The 22,229-nt window shown below is 49.1% G+C and overlaps 1 protein-coding gene across 1 annotated transcript in view; it reads right to left on the reverse strand.

Annotated features, from left to right (window-relative positions):
• Positions 1-3,111: 3,111 nt before the first annotated feature.
• LOC144804521 (uncharacterized) overlaps positions 3,112-22,229 on the reverse strand; it is a 145,843-nt gene continuing 126,725 nt past the window's right edge. Inside the window, exons 5-6 of the mRNA XM_078671915.1 lie at positions 3,410-4,073; positions 3,112-3,282 (exon numbers count right to left, since the gene is read on the reverse strand). Of these exons, the coding sequence (XP_078528041.1) occupies positions 3,112-3,282; positions 3,410-4,073 (835 nt within the window). The remainder of the gene's footprint in view (positions 3,283-3,409; positions 4,074-22,229) is intronic.

Consider the following 22,229-nt stretch of genomic DNA (forward strand, 5'->3'; position numbering starts at 1 on the left):
CCGGACTGTGAAGGGTCGAGTGATTTGTTGGATTCGAGGAAGGCGGCGAGTTGACTGTTGACGGCTTTCTCGATGACTTTGGCAGGGAATGGGAGGAGCGAAATGGGGCGGTAGTTCTTAAGTTCAGTGGGGTCTGCTGTGGGTTTCTTCAAGAGGGCACTGAGTTCGGCATGTTTCCAGCTTTCCGGGAAGGTAGCGGAGTTGAGGGAACAGTTGATGACGTCTTGGAGATGGGGTGCGATAATGGAGTTTGCTTTGTTGAAAATGTGGTGGGGACATGGGTCGGTTGGCGATCTTGAGTGGATGGTGTTCATCAGGCGGATGGTGTCTTCAGTGGTGATTGGGTTCCAGGCGCAAAGGTTGTTGGAGGGGTGTTTTGGTTCGGAGGTGGGTGGGGTGGATGGTCTCCAAAGCTGTTATGTATGTCAGCGATTTTGTTGTGGAAGAACGAGGCTAGAGAGTCGCAGAGGTCTTGGGAGGGGGTGATGTCGTTGGTACCGGTGATGGGGTTGGAAAACTCTTTGACGATGTTGAAAAGTTCCTTGCTGTTGTGGGCGTTGTTGTCAAGTCGATCTTTGAATGCTGATTTCTTGGTGGATCGGATCAGTTAGTGGTGTTTGCGGGTGGCGTTCTTGAAGGTGGCTAGGTTGCCAGTGGTTGGGTTTTTTCGCCAGGCTTTCTCGAGGGTACGACATGTCTTCTTGGATTTCTTAAGGTCATCATTGAACCAGGGGGCTTTTTTGCTGCCTTGCTTGATTAGATGGTTTTTCAAGAGTGCCAATTCGTCAGCGCTGAGGGTGATCCATTGTGTAAGGTTGGTGGCTGCTTGGTTTGGGTCCGATGATTTTGCAGGAGGGTTTTGGAGAAGCGATGTGCAGAGCTGGTCGGTGGTAATTTTGTTCCAGTTTCTCCGGGGAATTCGTTGTGGGTGGTTGTGGGTCATAGTTTTATTGTAGTTGAAGTGAACGCAACTGTGGTCTGTCCAATGGAGAGCTGTGGTGTGATTAAAGGAGACGTGCTTGATGGAGGTGAAGATTGGGTCGAGCGTGTGCCCGGCATAGTGAGTGGGGGTGTCGACAAGTTGTTTGAGTCCGAGATTGGTGAGGTTGTCCAGAAGGGTGGTGGTGTTGCTGTCGTTGTTCTTTTCCAGGTGGAAATTGAGGTCTCCCAGTAGAATGTAGTCCTCGGAGGGGAGGGCGTGTGGGCTGATGAAGTCAGTGATGTGTTCGCTGAATTGTGTGCGGGGTCCGGGTGGTCTGTAGATGAGGGTGTCTCTGAGTGTGGTCTTGGGGTCGGTGTGAATCTGGAAGTGAAGGTGTTTGGCGGTTGTGAGGTTGTCATCGAAACTGGTCGTGATGGGGATGGTGTCCTTATGGACGATGGCGATGCCTCCTCCTGATTGGTTGATGCGGTCCTTTCGGATGATTTTGTAGCCGTCCGGGATGGCTATGGCGATGTCGGGTGATGATGAGGCGTTCATCCAGGTTTCTGTAAGAAAGGCGACGTCTGGCGATGTGGTGTCGAGTAGGTTCCAAAGTTCGATGGCGTGTCTGCGGACCGAGCGGGTGTTGAGCAGGATGCACTTCAGGTGGTTAGTGTCGGAGCTCTGTTTGGAGTCTGTGGATTTGGTGTGGCTCCTGATGCAGTCGAACTTGCAGGAGTGGCAGGTGAAGGGTCCATGGGTGTGTCCTGGGGCGGCTTGGTAGCAGTTTGGGAGGCGGCCGGCGTTAAGTGCTGAGAGGGTAGCGGCGTCGTATGTTAGGCGGGCGGAGTGGGTCTTGCGGGGGTCAGGGGGTCTGGCGCTGGGCGCGGTCCAGGCGCGGACGGGCGTAGACGGGCTTACCTTTGGCGCACCTTCGGCGCGCATGGGGCGCGTCCGCTGCGCGTGGACGCTGCACGTATGTTGCTCTGACATAAGTGGATAGTGGAGGGGGCGGAGCGAGGGAGGAGCAGCTGGGAGGCGGGAGCGGGGTGGAGAGCTGGGTTGGGAGGCACACCAACAAACAACAAAATGGCAGCAAGCCAAAAGTCTGACACGACGAGATGAGGGCACAACCTGAATAATGGCTAGGAAATGGGCAATGGCACCGGCACAATCAGGCACAAATCGATTAAGCAGGCAGAGGAAGCAAAAGGCAATTGATTAATAATTAATGCGCACTTTGGCAGTATAGCGCTACGATAAATTTATTCAGCAATATAGCGCTACGATAAATTTATTCAGCAATCAGGCACAAATAAAAGCAGAAGCAATGCTAGCAATGCGCTATTGATTTCACAAACAAAGAGCAGTCTGGCAGTATAGCGCTACGATACCAGATTCCAGGTACCAAATCAGAGCAGGGAGCAGCGTGAGGAGCGACCGCTTCTGAGGAGCTCAGGACGGTCACCTGTAATAACAGATGCCAGTGTTTGTTTCAGATTCTATACAAACCTGTACTGATCGAAGTATATGGTGTGATAAATCTGATTTCTTTAGAATCCAACACCTTTTTACTGCATCTGTGTTTGAGAAGTGTGTTTCTGTCCTTCTTGTTGATCTTTGACCGAGCCGTGTCAATTACATATTTGCCATATCCCCTCGCCATAAATCTTTTTTCCACCTGTACCAGTTCTTCATTGAGTCTGGTTTCGTCAATACAGTTTCTTTTCGTTCTCACCATTTCCCCCAAAGGAAATGAATTAATCTGTGAGATAGGATGTGAGCTCTCTGCATGTAATAAGGCATTATAAGTAGTTGGTTTTCTATAAGGAACTGAAAGTAGTTTACCTTTGACCAACACAATAGTGATGTCTAGAAAATCTATGCTAGAAGTACTTTGTTCCTTTGTAAAGCTTAAATTGAAAGGATTGTCATTCATATATGCAAAGAGCTGGTCTAATTCATCAATGGTGCCTGACCAGAACATAAGGATATCATCAATGTTTCTACCTAGATACAAGATGTTGTTCAGACGGTTTACTGGGCCTTTGCACCATATGTGTGCTAGTTCAAAGTACCCCATATAAAGGATGGCCAGCGATGGGGAAAATTTTGCCCCCATGGCCACCCTTCTAATTTGGCGGAAAGAAATACCACTGTGCAGAAAGATGTTATTGTTAAGAACCAGTTCATTCATTGCCAACAACATCAGACGTTTCTATAGGTCTTGTATCCAGAAAATGTCGTACTGCGTCTAGACCAATTTTGTCTGGAATACTTGTGCACAATGCACAAACGTCCAAGTGATGCCCAACGACCCAATCCACATTTACAATTTTATTCAGGACATCACCAGTAGCCTGGATAAACAAAGGCAAGTTTTTAAGCAGCGGTTGAAGCAACAGACCTATATATTCAGAGATTTTTTCAGTGGGACCCACCAGATATGATGGGTCTCCCCGGAGGAAAATCTCCACCCTTGTGTACTTTGGGTAAGCAATAGATGCATGGATAAGTAGGCCCCTCATTGTAGAGATATTTAATCTCCAAATCCGAGATTAGGCACTGATCATTCCAAAACTTTAGTTGACTATATATCAAATCTTTAGTTTCTTTCATGGGATTACCACTAAGTTGCATGTATGTCGTCACTTCACTGAGCTGTCTGTCTATTTCTGAGGTATACTCCTGATGATTGATCAGGACTATATTTCCACCCTTGTCAACCTCTCGGATGACAAGGGACTGCTTCTTAAGATTGCCCACAGTATTTCTTTCTTCTACCGTGATGTTCTGTCTATAAAATTTACTTTTAGTATTGAATTTGTCCTCCAATTTATAGAGATCAGACATGACATTTTGTTGGAATTTATCGATGTTATTTCCTCCCTGAAAGTGTGGAGTGAATCTAGATTTCACTTTGAATCCGCTATTGATTTTTGAATAAGTGTCTAACTCCAAATGTGTAGCCACTGTTTGTAATGTTGGATTGTCCTCCTGGTCATCTAAACTAAGTAGTAATTGTACATCCTTGATTTCTCTAATGGATGGCATAGATTCACTCTGGTCAGATGTTAAACATATGTTTGTGGTATTGGGCCTATCTGAAAAATATTTGTGCAATTTAATGTTCCTGACAAATTTAAAGCAACTGATATGAAACAATGAGAAATCTGATTTAGAGCTAGGACAGAAGCCAAGTCCCTTGCTTAGTATTTTTATTTCTGTATTCGACCAGACATGTTCTGAGAGATTTACAATATTGATATCATTACATGGTTCAGTATCATGGGGGTATTCTACATCTTTTGATTGTGTGCCCCCATTTGTTGTTACCCCTACTTTCTCTTTTGGATATTGTTCTTAATTTACCCCTCGGCGTTCTTTTCTATTCATATCTTTTTTGAAAGCTTGCTTGTTGCCTTTCCTGAACCTGTGCAGTTCTTAAACAAACGGGGCAGGGCCCATACCTCCTGCACCACTAAGGGCTTTTAATGATCTTCCACTTTTCACATTGCTGTTACGAGACACATCCGACATACTTGTTAATTCTGCTGACTACGATGTACATTCGGAACCTCTTGGCTCATGCATGGTTTTATAGTATCACATTTTATAGCACAGGTATATACCCTGCCTTTGCGATAATCTCGCTCATCCCATTTGATCTTTTGGGATTTCTTTTCCCGTAAATACATTTGATGTTTCTACAATTCCTCTTTAAGAATGGCCCAATTGCGTTCTGTAACATCTGGGAGATTAGGATCTTGTATCTCTTTCTCCAGATTGGCAATTTCTAAGAGAAGCATCTCTCGTTTTAATTCAGTGTCTCTTATTAGGATATCCACCTTACCCATAGAAGAATGAAGTAAAAGTTTCTCCCACTCCTTAAGGTGCCCCTTATCCAAATCCTCAAAGGAGGGAAAAATCAGCACGCGTAGGCCTCTAGGGACTTGTTCCTTATCTATGTACTTCCGTGATACAGTGGCATCCCACCATCGCTACAGTTCTTCTTTTTTTACCCTTTCCAATCTTACAAATTTCTGTGGTAAACCCTTCTTTCGCCAATATCTTGGGATATGTCATGCTTTTTCCGGGGTTTGCACTAAACAGATCTTCTAATAAGGCATCTCTGTTGTCATCAAAGGTGGCCTAAAAGCATATTGTATCAGTATATCTGTGTACAATTTATCTCACACAAAGACGCATCAATTATATGGTCTCTAATATTTCATTACTTCATGAACTTTTCCCTATCTATTCTATACCAATTGACAGAACTTAATTATCAAACTTGTTGATTCAAAGGTACTTGAGTGCTAGATCAGCAAATAATTACATACAGTTTATAAAGCAAAGTGGCTATGCCTTGATAAAGTTAGATCTTTCTTCACTGTGTGGATAAAGAGTTTGGCGCCCTAGGTGGATGAGCGTTGGACACTAAGAATGCACTCAATATTTGCTTCATCATTATTTGTCAAGCTGATATATTAAGGATACACATTGATGTGCAGGTCGATGAAGGCATATCCACTTTGCTTTATATACACTGACCAGTGACACTGAAGTTCCTGCATGCAGACGCTCCAGCTAGCAGTGGTCTAACATCCATTGCGGGGTGTCCAACTCGAGACGAGGATGGGGTGCCACATTTTCTTATTCTAAGGTAATGATGTTGACTAAATCCTAGAGTAACTCTTGGCATAACACCTACATAGATGCATTGTACATTTAGGTATATCTAGTTAGTGAAGTATTGTAGGAGTATGCACATTTATCATGTGTTTTATATCTATGTATGTATTTATGATTATTGCTACATGGTAGAGCTTTACCATTTCTTTACTTTCATAGTACTGCTAATGATATAACTCTTCGGGGGGCGCGGCCAAGCAGCAGGGTCGACAGGACCTGACCTTTGGCTCCCGACTGGCCAGCCGCATAAATCCTGTTAAAATACTTTCTGCAGAGCTTGAACCGAGCCCTTGGATCGGCCCGGGACCCTGCAGGCAGGGGGAACACCGGGTAGTAAAACGGAACTGGTTTGCGGCCTGGAAACAGCCATCGCAGTGTTGGGCCTGTGAGACTCCCGGGCCAGAACTACGCAAGGCCAGGGATGCGGCCTCTGCTGCTCTGAGGGAGACCCGGTGATGGTGACTGCTGCGAGCCCGGCGGACTAATCTGGGCACCTGGCTGCTGCACGGGGGGCGCCGGCTGTCATCGGGGGACTCCCGTGGGGGACCAACCCTTTGCATAACATCTGGCCCCCACGAGTGGATGCAGGGCCGTGTCGGGTGCCGCGGGGTGCCTGGAGATGGCGGTGGCGCCTCTGTGGCCTGGAGCAGGCTATCCGATCGTCGAGTACTCCGGTGATTCCCTCCGGGGGTGCAGCGGAGTGCAAGCGGTGGCGGCGCCCTAGCAAGAGGTGGGCAGCCCAGTGGTCGGGAGCTAGAGTGGTGCCTGCGCGAGGCCGGGGATGCGGCCTGCATCGGAACGAGTGTGACCCACCCCCTGGGCCTGTCGCATGCTTGGCAGACCGGCTTGGACATTTCATAATTGCCGGGTGAGCACCCGTAATCATCTGGGGCCTGTCGCGTGGGCTGGGCCTCTGCCTTGCCTCTGGCCTCTCCGCGTGGGAGGTGGCTTGCGCGGTGCCCGGTCTGGAGGCAGCCCGAACAATAGACAGAAACCTGGGCCCATATGTATGAGAGGCTGGGGATGCAATCTGCATGACTGGAGGAGAGGCACGTGGTCCCGGGCTGGCACACGCCGGTGGCAACTCCTGTGACTTTACTGGATGTGGAGGTGGTACCTACTGCTGGCTCCTGATTTGATTTGAGGCAACCCGGACTGTGGTGTGGGACTGGGCGCACAGCAGAGGCGCGCCTGACAGTCAGGATCAGCGATACTGGCTCCCGGAGGAGGGCTACGCCCGTGGTCCAGTGCTCCTGTTGGGACCACGTGTGCTGGGGGAGGGCGGTGACCTATGGCGGAGGCCTCACAAAGACTGTTCTCCCTTATTCTGTGCAGCCCTAGACGGAGGGTAGCATAGGCGGCATATTGTGGTCGGACCGGGCTCTTCCTTTTAGGGACTTCTGCGGTGCCTCCTCTGTCTTGCCGGCAAGCAGGAATATTGTGTGCAGTGGACCTGAGACGCTGAACCTTGCGGTTCCCAGAGTAACCCCCAAGAGGACAGCAAGATGGGCAAGGAAAGGCTGGCCCGCGCATCTCAACTCAACACCATTACGCAATACACCACACAGCGCCTCCCCTCGCAGCGGATTACGCGTCAGACGGGTTTGGATGGGGAGAGTGAGGCTGCTGATGAGCCCTCCCGGGCGGAGCTCCCAGCAGGCGATACAGGGGTCCCGCACCACCCTAGAGAAGCAGATAGAGATGGTCTCCATCGATGTGAACCTGTTGCGGGCAGACCTGAGGAAAGTAGCTGATAAGGTCTCCACTGCGCAGGGGGATATCATCCAGCTGCAGGGTGAGGTAGCTTGCCTGAAGAAAACGGTTTCGCGGCTCACGACCACGACTGGGGAACTGAAGCGCAGAGCAGAGGAGGTAGAGGGGGGCACGCCGCAGCAACATCAGGGTCCTGGGTGTTCCAGAATGCTCTGAAGGGGGCAATGCGGAACGATTCCTGGAGAACTGGATACGCACGAAACTCTGCCCCAGAGGCTTGTCTGAGGTCTTCGAGATAAAGCGAGCCCACAGGGCGCTGGTCCCGCCGCCGCAGCTGGGCGCTCCCCCGAGGGCCCTTATTGCTAAAATCCTGAATCATCAGGATAGAGACTGTATACTGAAAGCGGCCAGAGAAACAGCAAACCTCACCTTTGAAAATGCTAAGGTTTCTATCTACCCGGACTACACCCTCCAGGTACAGGAACAGAGGAAATCCTTCCTCACTGTTAAGCAGAAACTCCGGGACCTCAACATGCAGTTTATGTTACTCTACCCTGCCTAGCTCAAGGTCCTATTCCAGGGAAAGGTGCATTTCTTTGATGCCCCAGAGGAGGTGTGGGAGTGGCTCGAGATCAGGGGAGATGCCCTCCAGCAGGGTGAACGCGAGGGAGCATGAGGTGCTTGGGGGTCCAGGCCGCCGAGGAGGCATGGCAACAGGCACGGGAGTTGATCGGCAGACGCCACCCAAGGAGAGAGACAGCTAATCACGGTGGGGGAGGATGGCGCCCTCCGCCTGGAGTCATCGGAGACTGCTTACCCCTCCGTTCTCTCTGTGGCAGCTCCTCAGGATGGGGAATTGGTGCTGGAAACCCTACAGCCAACTACAGACACTGTTCCTGAGACTGTCAGGGGCTCACTTACTGTCTCCTCGGTCCCGCCTTGAGGATGGTATCCTTCCTTTATTTCCTTGCTCATACTGTTGTGGTGGGGGGGACAGCCTGCCACTTAAACACTGGGTATTGCTACCCTTGAGGGGTTCTGGCTAATCACTCCGGCATATGGAGCTAGCGGGGGGGATAATGCATAGAGAGGTGGGATGCTGTGGCCCGAGTCGGGGAGGGTCCACTGCCGGTGCATTGACCCTGGTGTTCTAGGCGCCTTCTCCTAGGATTTCTGAGGCACCGAGATACGCAATGTGGCGGCTTCTTTGGGATGGGGGCTAGCCTGGCGGGAGGGACTTAATGGCTCCTCAGACGCTTATTCATTTGGCTCGAGACTCTGCATAAATGACTGGGGGCGGCTGGCATGTGTCGGGTGCTGAACTTGGGGAAGGGGGGGTTGTCTTCTCCACCAGCTGGGTAGGTTGGACTGGTTGGGCTCATGGGTTGGCTGTGCACGTCCTGGCACCAGCACGGGAAGGGCATTTCTGCATGTTTTGTTGTTGTCAGTAAATTGCTCGTGGGTGGGGGGAAAGTTTGTGGGGGGTTGTTGTTTTTTTCCAGGCATTGTCTGTACTGCATTTTGGGCAAAGGGTGGCTGCGTGGGACGTGGACTACGGCATGATGGGTTATTTCGCCTTACATGGGGCATAAATTCCTGAGTTGTAATGTGAGAGGGCTGGGTACGTGCACCAAGAGAAATAGGATTCTGTCCTCCCTTCGCAGGCACAAGGTTTCGATAGCGTGCCTCCAGGAAACTCACCTCACGGATGACGGGGCTCAAAAACTGGGGAGAAAATGGCGGGGACAGGTTATCCACTCTTCCTTTTCTACATATGCCAGGGGGGTCCTAGTGTGGGTAGCCCGGAGTCCCGTTTGCTGTCCAGTTTGTGGAGGCTGACATCCATGGGAGGTACCTGCTCCTTAGAGCTAAGCTAGATGGCAGGGATGTCGCCAATCCTGAAATCCTACGCCCCGAATACTGATGACCCAGCCTTTTTTCAGTCCCTGCAGGAGGCGCTGGTCCCTGAACTGGAGGTACCGTTGCTTTGGTTTGTGGACTTTAATTGCATCCTTGACAGGTTCCTACCCTGTGCAGGCACGAAGCCACGAATGACAGCGAAATTCTGGGAGGTCATGGGGAATATAGGAGCTCAAGATATCTGGTGCCAGAGGCACCCGACTCAAAAAGTATACACCTGCTTTTCCCCCACTCACAACACACATATTCGTTTGAACAGGGTCTTAATTGCAAACCCAGAGGCCACCATGTCACTTGAGGTTACCCATCAGGCACAATTCCTTTCTGAACACTCCCCTGTGGCATGTGAGGTGACTTGGGGGCCCCGGTGTGTCGGCTCCGGTGTGTCATCCCTGGACCTGGAGGTTACCGACGGAATTCTTGAGGACTAGGTAGTTAAGCACCACATAGATACTGCTATTGCTGACTACGATGACCTTAACTGGGGGGGGGGAGATCTCTCACTGGCCACAAAATGGGACGCCCTAAAAGCTGTGGTGAGCGGGCGAGCATGAACCTAACCTATGGGGTCCAGAAGCAGCTCCAACGAGAGGTAACGGAGGCGGAAAGCCCCCTCTTAGACCTACAGACCTCTGAGACCCATGACATGACACTATAATGAGCGCGGGGGAGCATGACGCCTGGACACGCATCCACGATAATCTGGTCAGGCTCGATAAATATACCCTCACACAATATAGGTAGCGTCTTCATAGGGAGGGGGATAAATCGGGTCGACTCTTGGCCTGTATTCTTTGATGGGAGAGGGCCCCGGGGAGAATTGTGGCCCTGCACGGCCTACGGGGGGCTTGGTCCACTCAGAAGTGGGACTGCTGCGGGTCCTTCGGTCACATCTCCAGCGGGTGTTCTCTACGGACCCCGTTGTTATTGAGACGTCTTATCTCCCTTACCTTCCGGAATTGGCCCTGCAGTCTCTCCCTAAGCTGGTGCAGGAGGACCTCGAGGAAGCTCTAACACTGGGTGAGGTGCACGCCGCTTTGCGGTGCCTGCCGAAGGCCAAGTCCCCGGGGTGTGACGGATTCCCTCCTGAGTTTTATCAGGCCTTTGAGGGTACACTCCCCAAACTCCTACTGCAGGTTTATCTTGATGCGTTTGAGAGTGGGACTCTTTCACCGAGCATGACGCTGGGGGAAATATGCATGATCCTGAAGCCGGGGGGGGGGGGATGCCCACGAGCCTTCCTTGTATCACCCGATCACGATGATCAATACGGATGTTAAAATCTTGTGTAAGCTTCTAGCCATGCGCTTAGCACCGTACATGACTCACCTGGTCCATGAGAACCAGTGCGGTTTCATACCGGGACGTAATATGGCTATGAATCTGCGGAGGCTGAATCACATTCTACACGAGGTGCAGGGTCGGGAAGAGCAGATGGCATTGGTATCCATTGATCTCACCAAAGAGTTCGACACGGTCAATTGGGGTTATCTTCTTGAGGTCCTCCGTACCATGGGGCTAGGCCCCAATTTCTGTCGCTGGATTTGCATCTTGTATATGGCCCCTCGCGCCAGGGTGAAACTGGGGGTGCGCAATCTGAGATATGTTGGCTGGCACGGGGTACTCGCCAGGGCTGTCTTAGAGGTGTCGGGGCTATGGCTCAACTGCCATAAGTCCCTGATCTTTGGATTCGGTGCCCCTGGGAGACATACCAGACCTCGGGCTGCGCTAGGAACGTGAGGGACTCCGTTATCTTGGTATACGGGTGGCCCCGATGGACGCGCAGGCGTTAGTCCAGAATGTCGATCGTATAATCGCGTCCTTACAGCAGTCAGTGTCTTTCTGGAATTCTTTACCACTCTCGTTAATGAGAAGACTGGCCGTCGCCAAGATGGTGATGCTCCCTAGGACGTTGTATGTCCTTCAGAATTTACTGTGTCCGCTCCCACCACGAGTCTTCCGCACTCTCAATACGCTTCTCATGTCCCTGCTTTGGGCGTGCTAACGCAGTAGAGTGGCTCTTCATACCATTGTTTGCAGCTACGAGGAGGGGGGCCTTGACGCCCCGCGCTTTGATCTATATTATTATGCGGCCCAATTACAACATGCAGCCTGTTGGTTTACAGATGCTGACAACTGGGATACGCACCTCCTCTCTGGTAGGGTACATATCCAGGCGCTGCAGGTGGCCCTGATGCAAGATAGGGGGGCAGACACATCCCTTCCTTATGTTGTGCGACATACAGCCGCTATATGGCTGTGGTTTGTTGAGAGAATCTTATGGAGAGCACACTTTCACAGGGAGCTCCCGATTTCGATATTGGCCCCCTTCATCGATATGGAGCAATATATGTCCTTTCATTCCTGGAGTGAGGGTGGCTGCTAAGTTCTGGCTGACCTTTACCCTAATAAGTCCTTCATTACCTATGAGCAGGCTGAGGAGACTTTTGGCATTGGACAAGGGTAGTAGCTACACTTCGAGGGACTCCAGGGGGTGGCGAAGGTCACCTGGTCCCAGTACCCGGATGCTCCACCACTGACCCACACCCTGGACATCCATCTTTCCTGCGGCAAGGGGCGTAGGCTGATTTCACTTCTCTATAAGACCATGAAATAGGATTCACCCCCCCCCCCCGGTGCCACTGTCCCGGGCAGCCTGGGAGGCGGATCTCGGCGCTCCGCTAGACCAGTGACAGTGGATGCACATAGGTTCCCTCGAGCGCAAGGTCTCATGCAACGCAAGGTTTAAACTCACGAACTTCAACTTTTTACACTGCACCTACCTAACCCCAGTGTCTCTGAAGCGTATCTCAGAGGATAGGGGAGACGGATGCCCTAGATGTAACGCTGAGAAGGCGGGCTTCCTGCACTTAGCCTGGGACTGCCCTTTGGTTCGGCGATTCTTGGTGGGGGTGGTGGAGTGAATAGTCGCAGCCACAGGCCTTAGGATGGCACTCGAGCACCTGCCTTGTCTGCTTGCACTGGTCCGGAATCCCAAGAAAAATAAATTTCCTATAAACTCCTGCAATTAATGTTGGTGCGCGCAAGGCGCAGGGTAGAGATCACTTGGATGGGGCAGAGGGCCTCGGAGGTCTCCACCTGGCTTAGAGATGTGCGGGAGTGGTCCCTGGCTGAGGAAACTCACATGCAATTCACTCGGAGGGATGAGAAGCTGAAGGACGACTTAATGGCCTGGCGCGTTATGTGTGCGTCGGGCTAGCAAAAGAGGAGCTCTCCTCATATGACACAACTGACAGTGGGAGTGGTGGGTGGGGCACGCCCTTTGGGTTTGGATCTGATGGGGAGCAGGGGGGTGGATCTCAGTGATATTCATCATCTGTATCAGCGATGTGCCTGGTTTCTTCTCATGACACTATTATTATATACTTTTGTATCCCTTACCTATATGTCCGTTCCCTCTCTGTTGCCGCCTGTCGCCCTAAGTGCCGCTCATGAGGTAGTCAATCTGCGTACATACACTGAATAGATGCCAGTTGTGTGTTATTGTTTTTAAGATGTATAAACTGAAAAATAAAGTTTAAAAAAAAATGATATATCTCTACTACTGTCTAACGGTTGTTACAGCTCATATATTCTACACGAGAAAAACAACTGTTCAATACATTCTTAATGAAACGACCAGACTGTTTATTCTGTGTATCTCTGAGACAGACTAAGTGAACACGAGTTTCTGAGCGAAAAGTAATATATTGTTTCCATGATTCTGAGGGATCAGGGTTGTCATGCTCTGAGGTTACCAGAAACTATTCTCTCCCTGATAAGAGGAGACTCTAGTGGCACTGTGAGCTAGCTAATACAAATAAGGCTAAGATACCCGGTGGGGGTGTACAGAATCAGTCTGCCACCAGACCCACAGCTTATGTTATCCAAACGCGCAGATCCTCTATAGGACATATAGGATCTAAACGACAGTGTCAATGTCTGCTAACGACAAGTACATAAAAAAGGTGAATCATTAATGTTTACATTTTAACAATTTGCATTAAAGCAGTTCTCGTCAGCACGAGCACTGCCCAACTGAGTTGGCAAAAGAGACTGAGCAAACTCTTCGAGAAGCTTTTTATGAAGTTGAGGTTTCACAGTTGCACAAATACAATTCCCCCTTTCTCTCCCTGTCAGCTAAGGGCACCCAGAGCACCTCTCTCCCCTTTATCTGAGCTGTCCTTGTTTTCAGGTCTGCCAAGGTAGTTTGAGTGCTTCTTGTCTTTAATAGCTGTTTTTGCTGCGTTCTATGGGCTTTGACAGCAGTTTAACAAGCATTTGCATAGCCAATAGGTCTCGCCTTTGAGACTTTATAAGTGTTTAGCCATGCAACAGTTGAGGTTGTTGCACCAAGGATATTGTGCTGCATAACTAAATACTTATAAGGTCCCAAAAGCGAGACCATGATCCAGCAAATCAACGCTGTCTCCTCCTTCTTCAACACCCTGCGCATGCTCCACAGGATCTACAGATGGATCCCCATCGAAACAAGAAGGATGGTCACCCAAGCCCTCGTCAGCAGAAGGCTGGACTACTGTAATGCCCTCTATGCGGGAACCACGGCCAAATTCCAGAAAAGACTCCAACACATATAAAACGCTTCCGCACGCCTCACCCTCAGAAACCCTCGCCAAAGCCACTTCACCCCCACCTCAGAGACCTGGACTGGCTCTCGGTCCACAAGAGGATTACCTTCGAGCTCCTCACCCATGCTCACAAAGCACTCCACAATGCTGGACCAGCATAACTTAACGAACGCCCCACCTTCTACACCGCGAACCGCCAGCTTTGCTCCGCTGACCTCGCCTCCGTCCCATACATCCACCAAACGAACACCAGCGGCAGATCATTCTCCCACCATACAGCCAAGACATGGAACACCCTCCCCATCCACATGCGTCAGACCCAAGACCGACTGACTTTCAGGAGACCCCTCAAGAACTGGCTGTTCGATCAGTAGCTGCAACATCCCCTCCCCCCCTTTCAATGCATTGAGACCCTCACGGGTGAGTAGCGAGCTTTACAAATGTTTTGAGTGAATGAAATGAGATTCAGTTCAGCCCTGCTCCAGCTTACCATTTCTGTACTTAGCTCCTCATGAAACAAAGTGAAATGACAATAGACCGCGAGTAAAATGCGAATGTTAAAAAGAAAGCATGGAATTCTTGAATGTGATCCATTCTTTTAATCAAAGGCAAATACGAGGACCAGGTGGCTGTTTTGAATGAAATCATTAGCAGTCTCTGCGAAATTGAACCAGATAGGAGTTTGTTCTGAGCCAGTGACCATGAAAAATGTCAGGCACTCAGCTCCTATATCCGGTGGCTTCATCTCAGCAAACAAAATTAAAGGTCCGTTGGGGAAGGAAGGAAAACACGTTAGGACAGGGAACCATTCTCATTATCATTTTACAAAAAGGTGCCTCACACATCAAGGGTTTTGTTATTAAAAAACAATCTACAATTCCATTGGTGTTTATTATTTATGGTCCTCTTATGTCAGACAGCAGACAAAATGTGCATAATTTAATCGCTCCAATCCCAGTGAGTGTCAAGTGCTGAGATGAACAGAGAAAAAAGAAAAAAAAAGTAACACGCACAAAAAACACAGGACACTGAAACCTGGAAGGTTCAACACAAAATGATCCTGGGTTGGATGTAGTGATTATATTCTGGTGTTGTCAGAGCTGGTCAGGAGGCTTCCCAGAGACAAAAACACCCCCAGAGGGCTGCGAATAACGAGACAAGAGTTCGCCTCTTACAGACCGCCAGGAGAAGAGGCGTGGGGTGGGGAGTTAAAACCCCTAAATCCCGACTTTGTAGAACAAGGATATATTGCACATGACTTCCCTTTCCCTAACCGAACACTAGCTGTATGCTCTGAAATACAGTGGTGGTTAACCACGGGGGCGGCGTACAGAACCCCTTATTACAGCCTCACAACAGCTGGACTCCACCATATGGGCGCTGCCAAAGCACTAGCCTTAACTGTTTGGAAAGAAAATACAGCACCTTGTCTCGGAGTGCTCGTACACCACTCTGTGTGCATGCCATGGCAATCTCCCCTGCTTTAGGTATTTGTATCTCAGATGCTCTCTAGCGGCCTGGGTGTTTCAGCGCTTTACAAAACCCAAAAGAAAATCTGTATTAACTCCCTATATGTAAGACAGTGAGGCCACCGTCACAGAGCTCTTGATCTAGACCCAGGGTAAGGAAATAACCCCAAAACTCTCTATGGACCACCAAAGGCCACCTTACCATCTGCAATATACAGTTGACCACCTTCGTGCAAAGAGCGCTATATATCCAGGCCCCCTCACACAAGAACATAAACACAAAGTCCAGTACATGGTGGTATCATTCTGCAGCGTGTGAATGGCGGCGGGGGGACGGTGCAACGGCAGGAGCTGCAGCAGCATAAGACAGGGACTGTGAGCACCAGTGGGTGGCGGCGCTGTGCAGGTGAAGAGAGTGGGAGCCGGAAGCAGTCTTCAAGCAGCACGGGTCCCCATACGCCTGATGCGGGCCCTACACCGCTGACCCGATATCTGTGACGGTGGCGGGCGAGTGCAGGCACGTGAAATAAACAAGTGGGAGGGGTGGAGGGAGTGCGTCGAGAGCAGGGACTGGGGCAGGCAGGTTGGCGATCTGAAAGGCGCTGTCCGTGACAGCGGTGGGTAACTGCAGGCCCACGAAATAAACAAGTGGGAGGTGTGGGGGTGAGAGTGCACAGGTTGGAAGTGACACCCTTGGAATGCTTCGTAACGCGCGCCGGCGAAATAAATATGTGTGCGGGGTTGAGGGAGTGTACAGGCAAATGTTAGCAAGCGTGGCCATGTTAATTACAAACATATGGCCCCTGCGCGCCGCTGCTCACTCCGGCAAGGTGGATGCCCCCACATGCACAAGTGTGTGGAAAAGTGCAGACCGATTTCTAAAGGTCATCTCCTAGGCAGCGCATGCGCGCTGCATAGGCGAGACCTAAAAAATGAAAATAGGGGGGCATAGGCATGAAAGGAAAGCAAAGCAGGGACTGAGGGAGCAGGAGCTAAGTCTGAACAGGCCTCTTGCGAAAAACACCAGGCAGGGTCTGATATGGAAGGCAACACTGTCTGTTCTGCAAGGGAAATCGGGGTGCTTTAGACAGGATGGGCTGTTAATTGCCTGACTCTGCTAGGTAGTATGCAGAATCGGCTGGGAAGCATCACAATCAGATAAAAATACATTTCTAATAACACATGCTAAAGCTTAAGCTGAATATTTAGAGGACAGAGACACAACTAGGCGTCCTCCAATTGGAGCAGTTAGCTTATTGACTAAAATGAAGATCTTTACTAAGGTGCAAGAGCCCTCCACGAACCATGTTCTTTGTTTCCTTTCGCTCGCACAGAACGACTTTACATGCATTCTGAGATTAATTAACCCCTTCAAGTGCAGGCCTTGCTGTTCTGTACACTTTTGAGAAGTGCCCTGGGGAAATGCTGAATGTAAGCCATGGTCAGTCTGGCTGGAGTCCAAGGGTTGCAGAGACAGTGCCAGAGGCAGACCCTTGGCAGGCATGGGGTCGCAGCTGCGACCTCTGGCGCCCCCTTAATGAGGTCCATGCGCTTGCGTTGTGCCTGTAAAATCTTTTGCATTTAAAAAAAATCTTAAAAGTCTCCATTACTTACTATATGCTGGCTCCCACGTCACTTTTCTTAATTTGATTTGGCAATTTACAAATGCCCGAAGGCGTCAAGGCTCTAATGCGTTTAGTCTACTGAAGGGCAAGAGCATCATTCCTGGGCTAAAGGACATTACAAGGCAACAGCCAGGTCTTCAGAGCCTTGCGGAAAGGAAAATGGGTTTCCAGGCAGAAGGCGATGTACTGAGGGAGAGTATTCCAAAGCTTAGATGCAGCCATAGCAAAAGCGCTCCCTCCCCATCTTGCTCCAGAAGTCTAGAAATAATCAACGGATTATTTCCAGCAGAACGCAGCTGTCTAGAATTGTCATACTGTTGAAAGAGATGCTTAACTCCCTCAGGGCCTGAATAGTGAAGTGCCTTATGGACAATGCATAAGGCCTTGAAGGCAATTCGTTTCGTGGCTGGGAGCCAATGCAGTTTCCGAATAGCAGCAGAGACTGAATGATATTTGGGAAGATCAAAAACGAGTCTTGCTGCAGCATTCTGGACAAGCAGCAACTTGTCAATGGCTGTCTTACTAATGTCCAGAAAGAGCGCGTTGCAGTGATCCATCCTGGACATAATCAGTGCCACAGCCGGTTGTTTACACGCAGGAAAAGAAAGAAACGGAAACATATTCCTAAGGGATTGACTTGAAGATTAAAGAACAGGTTGTTATTAACCAGGATGGCATGTTTTTTTGCAAAGTCAACAGCGCTGGGATGTTGCCCCAGCATTTCTGGCCACCAAGAATGGGTCCAAATAGATTGTTGGTTACCAATGATCAAATCCTCGGTTTTATCCCCATTCAGTCGAAGGTAGTCAGAGATACTTACCATTGGCTATCTCCCACAGCGCTCACAAATCTCTCATTCCCTTGCTTCCTATTGGTCAGCGCCTCCTCCTCGACCCCATCTTCCTTCTGGCCTTTGAGTCTTCGTTGTGCTGTGGACCCTGATAAAAGTACTGCTACTGGTGGCCAGTGTCCTTCCACTGCAGTCACTCTCGCTTAACTTTTCAACATACACTCTTATTGTTGAGTTCATGTCTTTGCAGTCCATCTTCTTCACCCCCACGTGCTGCTGTTTTGTTTTTTAACCCTCTTCCCATCTTTCGCTCAAAGGTTGAGTGCCCCACTCCAGATATATGGGTGTTCAGTCCCTGTGGGAGCACAAACTGCGTGTCGGCATATGTATGAATTGGATGTTTGCTTATCCCGCACAATGGTCTTACTGCTTACACCAAAGGACTGGTGCCAGTAAGATTAGAACGGCTTGCGTATTCTAGGCCGTGTATCTATATTGACGTACCAGGCAACTGAAGATCAATTGGGAGCTTACTTTCTCTGAGAGGTAAAGACATGTTCTTTATTTTTAGACAAAGGAGCACTGGCAGGGCTGTGCTACTCTGTTCTCCGAGCCCTGCTATCTGTGCCACATCCAAGTGGTTACACCCAGTGCCTTTGTTTTTGGCGGCTTACAATGATACCTCTACAATATACATGTTTATACTGATAGGTGGCGAACTCAATCACCGAATTGTACTGAAACGGTGAATACATCAAATTTTGCTGCTTATCTTTAGGGCATCTTTTCATCTTGCAAGTTGCCCACCAATGTTGTGTCTGTTTATAAACAATGGCCATCTCGACTCTGAGGGACTAAGAGTCCCACAACAAGGTCACATCAAGCTGGCACGGTAAGAGGAGAGATGGCTGCAATGAGCTGTGAAACCCAGCACCCTCTTTCTGCCGCTTAAGTGAAGGCGGCCGGGAGAAGCATGTTGTCCATATTCTTACAATTGGGCTAAAATGTCCCTTTTTACCCTGCCATTTTTAAGTTTTCCACGTTTTCGTTCCAGTTCCTAAGCAATGCTTGTTCGGAGTTGGCATCTGTGAAAAGGACCTGATTATCAACTTAAATATATTGTTATTGCTATTCATGAAGGCTGAACTTATAATGGGGTATTTAGATAGATTTGTAATCCATGTGTTAGGTGAAACAATATTATTAGAACAGTTCTTTAAGCACAAATGCAGGGCGTGAGAGCTGCAACTCACTCAAGAACAATTATCCCCAGAATGCAAATTAAGGAAAAGGCATAATATTGGATTTTGGTACAGTGGTAGCATTGTATTGTTAAGGGTACACATTTCACTAATTAAATGGAAATAGGGGACACTTTCCATTGCACTTTGTTGCACGCGTGTTCTTTGGTGGTTTATTTCCCACATTTTATTTGTCCTTCTCCTCCCACCACTCACGACAGCTTGAGAACTTTTCTGGGTCACACAAGATGTTTGGGACTGTTACCAATCATCTTCTCCTTACCTCCTATCACATGCCCGGTCCTTACCCCATCTCGAGAGGGTGTTATAGCTCATCCATGATCAGATATCGGCAGTGAGTCATCCAAACACAGGTCCCGCGTGCACTAGAGCTGCGCGTGTCTTACCAGAATAAACCAGTGGTCAGGGAGGTAGTACCTTCTCGCCCACAGCACCTTCCAGGCAGGATGGGCAATAAGGAGCTCTTGCACTCTTCTGCTTCACAGACAGACAAACAGATGTCCCTCTGCATCCCATTTGGATGAAGAGTTTTCCCTGGGCCTGTCATCAGAGTGACCATTAAGGGTTTTCACCCTTAAACTCCTTTAAGGGTTTTCACCCTTAAACTCTCTCGTTAGTTTAAGTTCTTGTTTGTTATGTTTTTGTCATTGCAGTAAAAAGACACCATAACATTTTTCTCTGTGCTTTACTAAACACCTGTTTAAATTCATAAACTGTACTGTGGCTACTTCTGTTTTATGAACTTTAAGTGTTCCAAACCTTTAGGCCTGTTGCCCCCCCTAGTTTATTGACCTTGGAGATACTTGTGTTTGTGCAGGCCATTACCAAGCCAAAGGAGAATCTATGGACCCTTTAAAACAGCTGATCACAGTTGCAGACACCTTACATATCACTGTTTTGCAAGCCAACGCTCTATATGTAGCAGTAACCTTTTTTCAGGATCACTGACATTTGTTTTTTTCTTATTCCTAAAGTAGAAACCCACACAGTGTTTTTTTCTTTACTTGAAGCTGCTTTGCACAACAGCTGCACTGCTGTGCAACATGTCTAAAAGCATTGATAAATCCTATAGATCTCGCTTAGGCAAAACCTATTGGCTTTGCAGTTGCTTGTTTAGTAAGCTTTCACTCGCCCCTCTATTTTATTTTTATATTATTAAATAATTTTTATTTGCATTGAACAAGTTAACAATCTTGCCATGCCAGACAGACAGGTTCAGTTTACCCCGTTTACCGCGTCGGCATGTCCGTTGCGATGTGGGCATTCCATTGAGCGGGCAGGGTTGCGGCGGCCAACAGTCGTGCGCAACACCCGTGAGTTAGGGCCGAAGGAGCACGGAACGGGTTAATTAGCATTACATCAGTAGTTGAAACCTCAGTCAAGCAAATGTAGATTTCGCATATGAGGGACTCACTTCCCTCGCCCCTCTTTGACATGTTTTCTTGTGTAGTACTGTTAAGAGAACAGACTCTCCTTACATGATTGGTTTAGTGGGAGGTGGTCTGACCCGGCCTACACGCTTGAGCTGCACATGCTGCCACTGACTGACATCCAATCCATACTTTATGGGGACCGCATTCCATCCTGACTGCCAGATGGGACGCGTTCAGTGCTCCTTGCCTGGCGGGTGGCGCTGCGGCACACTCAGTGGACACACAAGTTGACCCAGTGCATCCCCCTCTGGCACCGCACCTGGCTTAAGAAGGTGAGTGGCCTACAGGGCTTTCGCTCCTGGGATCTTACGGGATCTCTCAGCTGGGCGATGTGTGGGCGAATGACCATATGCGTTCCTTTGCGGACCTACGGACCCGGTATTCCCTGCACCAGTTCCAATTCTACAAATATTTGCAGCTGCGTCACGCCCTCCATGTACACCTCTCTGAGGGCACACGCATCCCTGAGCACAACCCGCCTGAGGCACAGATCATGCTTGGGGACCTGGGGAAGGTGGGAAGTCTCCAGCATCTACCGCACACTAATTAATAATACCCCGACCACGATCGACCGACTCCGACATCAATGGGTGGGAACTCTGGATGAGTTGGATTGGCGTGATGACCTGATGGCCCCCAGGACTATCACTCCTTCCGCCAGGCTTCGCTTGGTCCAGCTATACTACTTGCATGCCGCCTACCTGACCCCAGCCCGCCTTCATCGGGCTGGACTCTGTCCCTCCCCTGCATGCACCAGGTGCGGACATGATCCCGCTGACTTCTTCCACATGGTGTGGGCTTGGCCCAAATTGTCGCGGTTCTGGGGTGACATTGAAGAAGAGCTTACGGAGGTGCTGGGTTGGGTGGTCCCCCATGATCCTCGACATGAACTTGTGGGGATTACGGATGGGCTGGACGGATCCAGGAATGAAAAACTGTTTCTCACAACTGCATTGGATGTGGTAAAAGGGACATAGCTGCCTCTTGGATATGTCCGGAATCTCCAAGTGTTGGACGATGGCGGAGCGGGGTTTACTGGTGCGTCCCGCAGGAGAAAACATTGTATGAAACACGTGGTTGTCCTAGGAAATATCGCAGGGTGTGGGGGAAGTGACTGGGGGGCAGATTTAGATTTATGGAAATGTTTACTTATACTATTTTGTAACCTGCCAGATTTGTACCTCGGGAAAGTCTTACCTTTTGTATATACCTATGCTTTTATGCATTGTAATATGTGGCTGAATTTGTGTGTGAAAACAATAAAAATAGTTTATCAAAAAAAGAGAACAGAAAAATACAGGGACAGAGACAGTGGTCATGGATCCCCAATGTTGTCTTACACTACCAGTTACCACAACAGTACAGCACGGCAGGAATGTGATACCATTCCTTTGCATTCGCTTCTACCCCTTCATTATGTTCAATTTCTTATCTGCTTGTAGCCTTATTTGTCCATTAGGAGAAAAACATTTTTGGTTGACTAGACTGACTGACTGTCTTTTAAAATGTTGTCAACCAACAATTTTCCCAAAGGCATTGTGGTAGGGAAATATGGCATTGATGATTTGGTTCTTCTGTGAATTTGGTTTTTATTTGGGTGTTAGGATATTGTTGCGGTTTTATAAATCAATAATATAGATGAACACAATTCCAAAAGGGTAAGGAGTGGGGGCTGCAGCTTCTTAGTCTTGACAGGCGTAGTAATGGATTCCTTTTTCTCTCCACAGGTTTCTTGAGGGATGGTGCCACTGGCAGCCTCTTACCATAAAAATAGGGACAATGCGAGGTGTAAGCTACTCTATTCTTTTACT

Source organism: Lissotriton helveticus, chromosome 1_2 (genome assembly GCF_964261635.1).
Source record: "Lissotriton helveticus chromosome 1_2, aLisHel1.1, whole genome shotgun sequence".
In the NCBI taxonomy this organism is placed as follows: domain Eukaryota; kingdom Metazoa; phylum Chordata; class Amphibia; order Caudata; family Salamandridae; genus Lissotriton; species Lissotriton helveticus.